Raw genomic sequence first — 12,500 nt, forward strand, 5'->3', positions numbered from 1 at the left:
CCGAGAGTCAAGGAAACGATCTTAAGGGGAAAAAAGAAAAAAAATAAATAAAAAAGGCAGCGAGGGCGCCGATGTTTGGCCGATCCGTCGCGTCGACCTGCTCGTTTCTAAAAACCGCGAAAAAAAAGGGGAAGTGGAACGAAGGCGAGGGTCGGGATTGGCGTGCTCTAGTCCTTCCTGTGAAACCGTGCGGCACCTGAAGGTCGCAGCTGGCGAAGCGGCATGCCGGCGTGTTTCGGGAGGAACGTGGCGGGTTGCGAAACGCCGCCCCCCCCAGGCCGTTTCCCAGGTACGGGCGGCGAACTCTCCTCACCCCTGCTATCACAAGCATACCTCAGTGACAAAGCGGGTTATTGATGTTCCCCCCGGAGGGCCAAAGCGGGCTGACTTCTGTGGACACACAGGCAGCTCGCGAGTTCAAGCCGCCGCCGCCGCCGCCACCACTAAATCACTCGCTCGCTCACTGTCGCGGGTCTCGACTCCCGCGCCGCGCCGCACCTTCAGAGCTCCCGCCGCACGCCGCCTCGATCGCTGCCTCGCTCGGTCAAACGTACTTTCCGCTTTCCTCATCGACTCCATTCGGGGCAAGACGTTTGGAGCTCTGCGCATTGACCATTTAGGAGTACCTCAGGAGCACACCGGCTTCTGCTCGGGAACTGAGTGATTGCTGGGGGTGGGGGGGGGGGGGGGTGGGGGCGGGGGGGGGGGCGGTGTAACAGCTTGGCGAGTTCGGTGAGCTCCCCGGGGGAGGCCCGCAGACCGCGTTTCTGACGCGGCTGCTCGCGCTCCCTCTGACGAGGGCGGGGAAGAGGCCCGTTCCGGCAAAACCCGAGCTGTTTGTGTTGTTTCGGTCACAGAACATCGAGGGGCGCGCGCGTGGGCGGCTCACATGACTGACGGCTTTTTGGGCCCGGCCCCCCCGCTCTCCCCGCTCTCCTCGGGCTGGAGGGGAAAAGGGACCGCAGAGAGCCTTGGACCCCGACCAGGATTCCCAGAGCCCCGACACTTCTCGCCAGACAGAAGTGTCTGTTCCCTGCCAGCTGTTTGCACTAAAATGCCCTCTCTCTCCGCCGCTGGGGCGCGGGGCCGCTCGCCAGACTGTTTTTATTTTAGCCAGAAGCGCTCCGCTACCCCCCTTTTTAACGCAGGCTATCTGCGCGTTTCCCAGTTCCCCGTGCGGGCCGCCAGGCGCGTTCTGTATTCGAGAGCGCGAGGCTATGTCGGTTTGTCGATTCGCCGAGCCGCCTGCTGCCAGCGTCAGCGCGACCGGCCAATCCCGACGGGAGAGAGTCTGCGGCCTCCGGGGCGCAGCAAAGAGGCGCGCGCCATCGCCGACGGCCTCGCCGCGCCGTCTGAAGTTCACCCCGCCCCCCCCCCACCCCAAAAAAAACCACAGAGGTTTACACTTAACCAGACCACCCCCGACCCCCTTCCAACAAGAACCGCTCTTCGCACGGGAAACAATAAAATACCATCTGGTTTTTTTAGAAAGCGCTTCTGCACTTAAATGCCACATGAGTCAGATTAGATCAGGCTCCCGAGAAACAAACCCCTCCAATATATGGACGATTAGAGGCGCTAGGCCGCACGGCAGGGCTCCTGGGAGAGAGAGACATGGGACTGAGCGGCGGAGTCTGCGCCAGCCACGGACGGAGTGTAGCACAGTGGGTAAGGAACTGGGCTTGTAACCAAAAGGTCGCAGGTTCGATTCCCAGGTAGGACACTGCCGTTGTACCCTTGAGCAAGGTACTTAACCGAAATTCTGTATATATCCAGCTGTAAAAATGCTGTGTAAAAGTTGTGTAAGTCGCTCTGGATAAGAGCGTCTGCTAAATGCCTGTAATGTAATGTAATGTAATGAGTACAGCAGAGAGAAAATTAGCCTCGACGCAGAAGGAAGGGAGGCAGGCAGGGGACGCAGCCGGAGCCCCCCGAGACCCCGCCCCTCCGCACGCCGGACGCCGCGACGTGCGGCGCCGCGTTCCTCCACGCGCCGTTCCCCCGACCGCACCGGCGCTGGCTTCTACGTTCGACATAAAGAGCTTTTACGGAGGCACGTCCAGAGCGGACGCAGAGACTGACAAAGAACAAACGCGCGAACGCTTGAGGCCGAAGGGAACCTACGACCGGCCCCCCCCCTCCCTCTCGCCGAGCGGCTGCGCCGGTCCGGCGGCGCGTCTCCGAGAGGAGCTCCAGCTCTCCCCGCGGTCGTCCGAGGTTCACCCGGCCGACGTCGCCAAGGGCGGCCTGACGGACGACTCCCCCGAACGCCGCGCGGCAAGCGCCTGGTCGGTCCCGGGGTGTGCGCAGCGGCCTCAGCTTCTGAAAAGGCGCGGAAGCGTTTAATCCCGGAGGCAAAGGCGGACAGCTCTCCCCACCCGGGGAGGGGGGGGGGGGGGGGGTTGGGAGGACGTGGCCGCTCGAGCGCCTCGGCGGGGAGGTCTGGAGGGGGCAGGTCGGGTTTCGCGTCCCCCCCCCGGCGCTCGGACCAGACGCGGCTGCTCCCCGCGGGCCCCGGCGGTGGCTGTGCTTAATGGTCCCAGGAGCGCAGTCTGTCCAGCAGCACCTGGCGCGATGTGATTTAAGACTTCAAAAAGAGGGGGGGGGGGGGAAGAAACCCATTCCTTCACTCCCCCATTCCGTAGGCTGTTTTTTTTTTTGGAGGACGGAGGGATAATCTTGTAGGTGATAAACAAACTGAACGCATACGATCGACTCCCAGCTTCTCTGACTAAACCGGCGTCCTTTCTGGTTCTTTACCTGAGTGATTCTGAGCTGCGATCGGCTTGCAGAGATGCACCCGATCGTCTCCGTACATAATCATAATCGCGTCGGGGGAAGTTGTACAACCCCCCCACCCCCCCCATCCACCCGGCCTTATCTCACACAGAGACAGCGGAGCCGAGACTCCCTAAATCGAGACTCCAGGGCCCAGCCGCCAGGACCAGAGTCTTGGGATGAGGTAGGCCCTCGCCCGATCCCCTATTTTCAAGCCTCAAGGGCGGGATTCCAATCGGGCTTAAATCAATTTACCGACCGCGAACACCTTGTGACGTCGTGGTACTGAGCAGCAGAAGACGCCGGAACCCTTTTCCTCGAGCGCCCTTAGCGCTCGCACTCACCCCCCCCCCCCCCTCCTTTAACCACAGCGCTATTCTCTCCTGAGCTTTCCCCCGCACGAAGATCTGCTCCACTTCCCTCCCGTGCCTCAGATCTCACCGGCAGCTCCGCGAAATCCAGAGCAGAGCCCTCCCGCGGGACGGCTTCCCGCGTTTCGCCGCGACGTCGCCTCATTTTACCTCCCTTCCGCAAAAAACCCGGGGACGCGTTTCGCGTTCGTCGGCGGCGGCGGCGCGCGAGCCGTTACTGCCGGCAGGAGAAGTTCCCGCCTCGCTTACGGACGTAGCGCAGACGGGAAACGTTTCCAAACTTTTCGCGCCTTCGCCGACCCAAACGCGCGCCCCCCCCCCCCCCCGACCGCGCCGCTACGACGCAGATCGAGACGCGCCCTCGTTTGCGTACGACTTGTTTTTTCACTCTCTTTAAAAAGCACGAGAGAACGGCAGGGAAGGAAACGTTTTTTCGCCCGAGCGGGGAGAAGTCTGTGTCGGTTCCCGCTCCGTCTGCTTATGAGAAGAGCAAACGGCCCGGACCGCGAACAGGTGTGCTTTCTGGCCGAAGCGCGCCGCGGAAGAACGAGGCGAACGGCGCACCGATTACACTTTTATAGGCGCGCTGAACGGCCGCGCATCGCTCTTTTTGTGTTTCCCCGACTGCCGCAGGTTATTTAGCCGGGAAACGGACGACGGGCCATTCTGCCAGCGCCTGTGAGAGGAGAGCGTTCCACTCCCAGATCCTCCGAGCCCAGCGAACTTTGTTTGCGAAGCCCGCTTTGATGAATGAAGCTTGGCAAGCGGTACTAGCCCGCTGTTTGCCATTTATTGTTCCGAGACACAATGGAGGGGGGGGGGAGGAGTAGAGGGGGCATCTTTAAAAAAGAAAAGAAAAAAAAAAGAGGAGGAAAAAAGAAACAGGCTCCGCTCTCAGAGTAAAATAAGACATCTGAAGGCAGTGAATTCAAAGGGACAGAGACGAGACGCGCTCTCCGGGCTTATCGGCGTCTTAAATAAACTCCGCTTCCCGTCACGGGCGCTCCTCTAATGAAGCCGCGCGGTCAGAGTAACACGCGCTGAAGTAGCGTGGAAGTCGCAGTCGGCTGCCAAGAGCCGATTTAATCTACGCTCGATAAGAGCCCGGCCTTTTGTGGTGTCACTGTAGGTCTTTCCGCAGCTTTCCAAGCTTGACTATTTCTGATAGGCTACAAAGACGTGACCGACGTCATTTCGGTCGTCGGTTTTAGTTCGCCTCCTCTCTTGGCTAAAGACGGCTCCGGCTCGACGTGGTGTTTGCCGTCCTTTTCTCCCACTGGGTGGGACATAAACGGCACAGCCGTTTGTTTGAGGTGACTGATGTCCCGTAAGAAAGGGATTTTGAGCCGGAGAACAAATCATTCGTCAAACAAGCTTACACAGGCTTGGAAAATGTTTGCGTGTCCAAACAGCCTCTCGAGACAGCGTTCCCATGCGGACAACAGACTTGTGAAACTGAACACCGCATCAATTTGTATTAAATCAATTGCCAGTTGACTTCAATCCCGACTGAATTAACCCAGCTTTCCCACACAATAAATGTTAAAAACATGAGTTTTTTTGGAGAGAACGAACAGCAGATCGAGATCAAGTCAGTGATTCACCCAGAGATCAAAGCTTGCCTCGCTCTGGACCCTTTTATTTTTTTGGTTCCGAGTGTCAAACGTGAAGTTAAAGCATTTCCCTCCCATAAAACTGTCTCACCCTCAAAACAAAATTTGTGAATATTGATTTATGTATGCATATGGTTCAAATCAAACAGTAATCTCGGGCATACTGCAAAGACTAGCCCCAGACCTTCAATCAACGTGAATTCTTTATTTTCAATTCTGAAAAGGAGATAGATCTGAAAAACGTTGAGTTAGGGAATACAGTGGGTAAGGGTGGAGTTTACAAATCTAGATAAGTTTGATAATTTAAGCCAAATCTCTTCAATATAATAATTTATTTACAGCAGAAGGTTGGATAAAATGAGCAAAAAATAACTTTTATTTGCTTCTTATAGAAACTCATTTATAGCTAGGAACCTTGTTATGCACAGCACGAGCTTAATTCCGATGCGCGCCCCACTGACTCTACTAAATGTTCCGGATTTCACGTGACGACAGACCATGTTAAATAATATTTCCACTACATTGAAAAAACTCCTGGTTTACAATATCGGTCTTTGCCATGTCTGTGGCCAACTACAAATAGAAATACTAAATAGAAATACAAACGTCTCAACCGTGAAGCGAAACGAAATGGCTATAAGCCATGGGGCCAGCAAAGTAATTTCTCCAGTTGAAGACGCATATGAAGCGTCAAGATATCGTTCTGCCGCCGGGACACCAATAATAGGAATGACTTCACACGACGGCTGCTGTGAACAAAGCATGTTGGGCTGTCATTAGTCCTCAGTCGGGGGTAACGAAATTGCCTCGTCAACACCAAATCCAAACAGAATAATAACAGCAAGCAACTAAAGACAGTCATTTCCTGAAAAGACGCTTGTTTGCCCTGTATGTCTGCCGCCCGTTTACGGCTTTAGTTGCAGGAGTTTTTAATAATAATAATAATAATAATAATAATAATTCAAAGAACGCGGTCCTTCCATTGCCAATCAACTGTTTTCCTTGCTTAATTTTTCCCTTGTTAAACATTTAGCTTTTGCGTAATATGCTACGTAGTCCACAAAACTGAACACAGCATGGATAGTACGTTGTGAAATTAAATGTCGATCTAATACAACGGTCTTTGGATGCCGTGATTAGTTATGACACCAACAAGGCAGGCCTCTGTAATTAATCAAATCTGGGCGAGCCATAGAAAACACTTGTATTTAGGCTACTATACAGAAAAACAGATCAATGTAGCCTACATGTAGTTTCTGATGATAATCATAATAATGCCAAGAAATACTGTTCAATTCTATTACTACTTCTTCTTCTTAATAATAATAATAATAATAATAATAATAATAATAAATAAATAAATAAATAAATAAATAAATAAATAATTGCACTGCCATTCAGATTTTTGTTTAGCTACAGATTGATTTCAGAATATTGTCAAATGTAGTTCCTCTACTTTTCTTGTAGTTTTCTGGGGTTCCATGGAGATACTGCAGATACGTCATTACGTCCAGTTGACATGGATTCGCACGGTTAAACTTCGGTAATACGTAGCTAAGCCTGTCATTTTATATGCACATTCACACCCATCCAATAGGTTTTCATAAACGCACCTTATAATGATGTTTATATCAACGCATAATGCTTAATAAGAATGCGAGCTTGATATGACGAGAGAGGAAAGTTTAAATACGGAACAGGCACATTCTAACATGACTGTTCAGCCATCTAAATATATAACCTACAAGACAGCATTTAAGCAGCGTATTAATTACGATTGGCCAGCTTGTATCCGACGATGAGAAAGTGAAACAAAAAACAAGCGTCACTCACACCAGCCTTATTAGAGCATCCACAACATATAACGTTACGTCTCATATTACCCCTGATCGAGCAGACTGATGGACAAGGCAATTACTGTTGCTCTACCTGTCAGATGAACATCAAGCACAACAGTTGCAATTGGAGTGGTTTGAGATTAAGGTTAACATGTTAGCTACGATAAGGACACATTACTGCACTCACGAGGACAGCCTTATAAACGCGCGTTCGCGTCCAGTTGACAAATTACATAGGGAGCAAACGCGCGCCCACCCGACCCATCTGATTTAGCAACATAAAGCAGAGAGAAGTGCATTGATATACTGGGGTGAAAGTATTGCACGTGGTTTTATGGGCGAAACAAAGTTAACAAGCTAATGAAAATGCCACCTACAGTGATTTGAGCCGTTCCAGTGCTGGTTTCGAATGGACGAGCTGTATGGATGGGGTGTTCCAGATACAAGTCCTTTCTCCTGGATCAAACATCCTCTGGTCTGGTTGTAGTAATCCATCATTAGAAATGGGTTAGGACTGGGATTCAATCCCACCACATCCACACTCTCGTACATAATGCGCCGTTGTGAAAAAAATAAAATCGAAATATATTCCTCAAAAATAAAAATACGTCTGAAGTAGGATGCAGAAAATAAATAGTTGATAAAGTACAATTAAGTAGTCTTGTGGTTTTCAGTTCGCTAGCATTATTCTTGCGTAGAAGTAAAAGACATTGATGATGATTTATTCAAAACTCAGCAGGTTGAAGAACAGAAAAAACCGCGACAGAATATGAAAAAAACGTGGGTATCCCCTGAAGACAAATGCAACTGGGTCTTTGGGAGAACGAGGTGGGTAGATTCCCACACGTTGTCCGAAAACGAGTAATTACAACTGTGAAAAAATCAGCAAAACCACATCAGAAAAAACGTGCTGAAACTGCATTCTTCAGCATGTTGCTCCTGAAGTGACTCTAAGCGCGTTGGTTAATAATATTTCATATTTCCACAGCAATAACTTTCTCAAGATGAAAATGCGAAATAAATTCCCCACGGTGAATAAGCTGTCCTCGTAAAAAAATGGAAACTCTATCGTACAAAATCAATCCAGCGCTGAAAAATAAAACAATCTCCCGTCGATATCAAGAAGTAGCTCACCCCTCCACATTTAACAAGTACATGTATTTCAAATAGTGCGAAATCCCGTAAATATGGTCTTCGGTGCGAACTTGCTTCTCTGCGATGATAACGACTGACCGTCCTCTGCGCCTCACAGCGTTAGTCTTTCCTTTAGTGCAATCCACTTTCATGCGAACGACGGCAAGCTAACCTACTTCTTGTTTCATTCTACACGAAGCATGAAATTCTGCGACTGTTCAGTCTGTCGAATGCAGTGTTATCGGCGCAGTCCTTTTAAAAAATTTCCAGTTCGCATTACTTGGGGATCCATTCCCGGTGTTTATGTTCTGTGGATATCGTTGTGTTCCCATACAAACTATGTCGCGATCATGCTCTGCAGATTGTGACGAGACTCAGCAGCTGTGCCTAAGCCCCACCCCCCGTCGCTCGTCGCTCCTCTCTCTCCCTCTCTCTGTCGGAACTCCTCCCAAATTTAACCCTTTCACTACGTCACAAAACACAGAGCCGTAAGGAGGACTCTTACCAAACGACTGGTCGAATTCCAATGGTAATGATGACTATGCATGAATGAGCTGAGTCTGCACGCGATTTAGATCTCAGAATCGGCGCAGTCTCTCTTTCCAAAACGCCAAAGAGTCTTTTCACTGCTTCCAGGGAAGTTTGCAAACAAACTGCACAACAGTCCAGCTTATGCAAAGACCCCCCCCCCCCCGCCCCCTCCCCCTCCCCCGCCCCCGCCCTGTCTTGCCTCTGTCCTCAACCCCCATCCCGGCACCCCTCTCCAGCTCCTTTCCCCAATTCCCAGGCCGTGTTCTCATCGTTCACAACTCACTTTTCTCTCTCTCTCTCTCTCTCTCTTTCTCTCTCCCGGTCTCTGTCTCGCTAATTTGCCTAATGCCATGCGGCTGAACTTTTCCTGAACCCGAGGAAGCAGGCAGCCTCACCTCCGAATGACCCAGGCGCCGACTCTGATTCGCTCCTCCGCGTTTCTCATCTGACATCACCCAAGGATCTCCGGCTGGTCCACCAGGTCTTACATAATCGCTCAGATGAGGAAGGGTTCCCCCCTCGCCGGGGTCGAACGGACGCCGGCAGAACCACGAGAGCGGACGGACGGACTGACTGCGGGCAGTGAACGGACGGCATTATCATCGGACAGGCGACGAAGCAAGCGGCACGGCGAACCTCTAAATTACATTCATCTGCGACTCGGAAAACGGAGAGGCCTTTAACTCTCCATTTCCCCCCCGTTTCTTTTCGCAGGACTGATGATTGGATTTTGTCCTTGGTATGTGAGTTTAGATAATGGGTATTGATTTTTTACACCCGGGGTAGATGCAGTTAGAAGGGGAGGCATAATGCATCCATAAGATAATCTCTTATGTGTACACTGCTTTAAGGTTCAACGCAAAATAACACTACCCACAGACCACTGTAAAAGTTCCACATTTCATATACTTCAAATGTTTTTTAGCAAAACAATGAGAACACACTATTCACAATTCCTTCTTACCAGGAGGTTGCACAGGATGCAAAGGAATTCACAATAAACGGCAAGTCGGGGGACTGGGCTAGACAAGCACGCGTGACACCTTCATCTTCTTTTCGACTCGAAATCGGCAGATTTGGTATTAATGATGTTTACACCAAAGGAGTACAAATGAGTTTCACAGGAGACAGCAAGAACCGCGAGTTTAAAAAATGAAAAATACATTGGGGAGGGGTGGGGGGGGGGGGGGACCGTTGCTTGCAAAACACACTTAACGAAGACGTGACGGGAGAGCATTATTTTTAGGACCGCGAAAGATAAGCGTCCCGGAGAGGCCTTATCGAGGCACAGCGTGTGCTGCGAGACTGAGAGAGAGAGAGAGAGAGAGAGAGAGAGGGAGAGAGAGAGAGAGGAGAGAGAGAGAGAGAGAGAGAGAGAGAGAGAGAGAGAGAGAGAGAGAGGAGAGGAGAGGGAGAGGAGAGAGAGAGAGAGAGAAGGAGAGGTAGAGGGGGAGAGAGAGAGAGAGAGAGAGAGAGAGAGAGTGTGATTTTGTGTGCATGCGAGAGTCCTCGGGGGGGGGGTGGTGGGGGGTCGTCAGCGCCCTATACGAACTGCAACGCTCCTGTAACGCGCCCCCCCCCACCCCCGGCTGTTTGCTCTGGCTGATAACAGCCCCTAAAGAGGGGCAGTCCGGGGCCGGCGCGAGGAATGCTTTCGGCGACGATGCCCAGACTCCTCCCTCCAAGCGGGAGTCCGCCTCGCGGTCCGAGGGTCACGTTAAGGAGAGGAGAGGTCCGGCGATTCACCCCCGCCGATATGCATTTCAAGTTTTGTTGAAACTCCGGCGAAACTTCTGGACCACGGCGTTCGCCGAGCTTTCAAAAAAAAAAAAAAAACGCGAGTCATAGCCATCCAGTACAGCACAGACAACCGGAGGACACAAAGCTACGTTCGGTCCCAGAGAAAAGCTCAATTTCAGCCTGACAGCTCCGAATAAGACCATCGCCTCGCATTACTGCCTTACTGTCGCCCGCACAGGGACAACGGATGAAATGTAGCTCGATGGCTAATTATGGGACAGTCGAGTGGCTGCCCACCGTCCCTGTCAAGCACAGAAACAGATAGATAAAGAAATGAATGAATTCCCCTCGCAAGGGAAAAAAGGGTAAGAGCTGGCCATTCAGAGCGATTTTGGGACTGGTGAAAACGTGACTGACGGTCGTGGCAGCGTATCCGGGCTGCAGGAGGTGTAACGAGGGCGGGTTTCTCAGGCACGGCGAGCGGGCGGGCCTTTGTCCCGCGGTGCCAGGACTTAAGGACCAGGGGGCATTACATTACATTACATTACATTACAGGCATTTAGCAGACGCTCTTATCCAGAGCGACTTACACAACTTTTTACATAGCACTTTACATTCTATCCATTTATACAGCTGGATATATACTGAAGCAATTCCGGTTAAGTACCTTGCTCAAGGGTACAACGGCAGTGTCCTTACCCGGGATTCGAACCTGCGACCTTTCGGTTACAAGCGCAGTTCCTTACCCACTGTGCCACACTCCGTCCTCGTCACGTCAGTGGCGGGAGAATGCGAGGCCCGGGGGGGGCGGGGCCCGGCGATAGGGCACCGGGCGGAACTGACGCCGGCGAGGGGCCGGCTGTGTCGCGGCGACGGGGAAGGAAGAAAGCGGCGGAGCGGCTGGCGAGCGGGGGGATAAGCGAAGGCGGACTGTGGACTGTGGTTATGGTGCGTGTCAGCTGCCGCTCAGGAATGCGAGGGCCGAGCGCGGGGGGGGAGGGGGAGGGGCTGGGGGGGCGGGCAGTGCCAAGTTACACAGTCCTGGCACGGGCACAACTGGCACAGAGGCACTGCGGGCAGGGAGACGGGAGGCCCTGTGAGGAACAGGGTGCCCCGGCGCGAGGCCTCGCCCAGGGGCTGCGCCTCCGCTAACCGCTAACCGCTAGCCTCCGCTACCGCACAATTAGCCTGTTATATAAGAGAGGAGATCATCAGAGTAAGAGCCTGAGTAGAGACTTTAGAGTGTGTGGTGCTGTATACTACATGGGGAGTGTGTGTGGTGATGTGGGGTGTTTGATATATGAGGTGGATGGTGTGTGGTAAATTGGGTTCAGGGTGTATGGTGTGTGGTATATGGGTTGCAGGGTATGTGGTGTATAGTATGAAGGGTGTGTGGTATATGGGGTGCAGGGTATGCGGTATATGGTATGAAGGGTGTGTGGTGTGTGGTGTATGGGGAGCAGGGTATGTGGTAAACAGTATGAAGGGTGTGTGGTGTGTGTGGTATATGAAGTGCAGGGTAGGTGGTATATGGTATGAAGGGTGTGTGATGTGTGTGGTATATGAAGTGCAGGGTAGGTGGTATATGGTACGAAGGGTGTGTGGTGTGTGTGGTATAATGGGGAGCAGGGTATGTGGTAAATGGTATGAAGGGTGTGCGGTGTGTGTGGTATATGAAGTGCAGGGTAGGTGGTATATGGTATGAAGGGTGTGTGATGTGTGTGGTATATGGAGTGCAGGGTATGTGGTATATGGTATGAAGGGTGTGTGGTGTGTTGCATGTGTGGTACATAGGGTTGAGGGTGTGCGGTATGTGTGGTATATGGTGAGGAGGATGTGTGAAGACATGGGAATGGGCTGATGGGAGCCCAAAGAGAGGGAGATGTACAGCAAACTGGAGACTCCCAGAGGAATACTGCTTTCTCTTTGAAGTGTGTATGGGCTTTTAGTGTTATTCATTACTGACATACTACATCTACCCACACATTCCCAACAGTACAAAGTGAACACTCCCAACTAGAGCGGGTGATTTTTTAAAATGAATTATTTTTATTTCACAATAGTAAACAAAGAAATGCATGACTAACCCTAATTATCTCCAGCTAAGCGCCAGACTTCGTATTCTGTTCAGTCAGCTTTTATTTGGTATAAAATGGGCTTTTTCTCTGTCAAGGCTCTCTTTCAATTCTCCTTCCTTATCAGCTCTCCAAACTCTTTTCCACAAAGAGCACTTTAAACTAATCACTAGAAGAATCAAAATGCTCTCTTTCTCGATGCCTTTACTTCTCAGTGCGGGGGTACAAACCGTACCCCACCCTCCAATATAAGCCTTACATGTCTTTGGAACCCCGTATGTACTGGACTTACTGCATCTTATCTCAAGGATTCCCGTATAATCCTCTGGATTCTAAGTGTTGCATCTTAGCAGCTGGGTCCCAGAATTTCCCCTTTGCTTCCAACTACCCAGTACATTGTCAGATCAAGTCCCAGGACCC

The 12,500-nt window shown here is 51.4% G+C and overlaps 1 protein-coding gene across 2 annotated transcripts in view; it reads right to left on the bottom strand.

Annotated features, from left to right (window-relative positions):
• Nucleotides 1-12,500, bottom strand: part of LOC135247816 (retinoic acid receptor alpha) — a 97,644-nt gene that overhangs the window by 51,662 nt on the left and 33,482 nt on the right. The window contains exon 1 of one of the 2 annotated variants that reach the window (XM_064321700.1): nucleotides 6,978-8,352. The exons of the other annotated variant lie outside the window; for it this stretch is intronic. Within the exon in view, the coding sequence (XP_064177770.1) occupies nucleotides 6,978-7,152 (175 nt within the window). The 5' untranslated portion in view covers nucleotides 7,153-8,352. Of the gene's footprint in view, nucleotides 1-6,977; nucleotides 8,353-12,500 lie in introns of those variants that run through there. 2 annotated transcript variants of the gene reach the window in all.

This window comes from Anguilla rostrata, chromosome 2, assembly GCF_018555375.3.
Source record: "Anguilla rostrata isolate EN2019 chromosome 2, ASM1855537v3, whole genome shotgun sequence".
Lineage (NCBI taxonomy): Eukaryota > Metazoa > Chordata > Actinopteri > Anguilliformes > Anguillidae > Anguilla > Anguilla rostrata.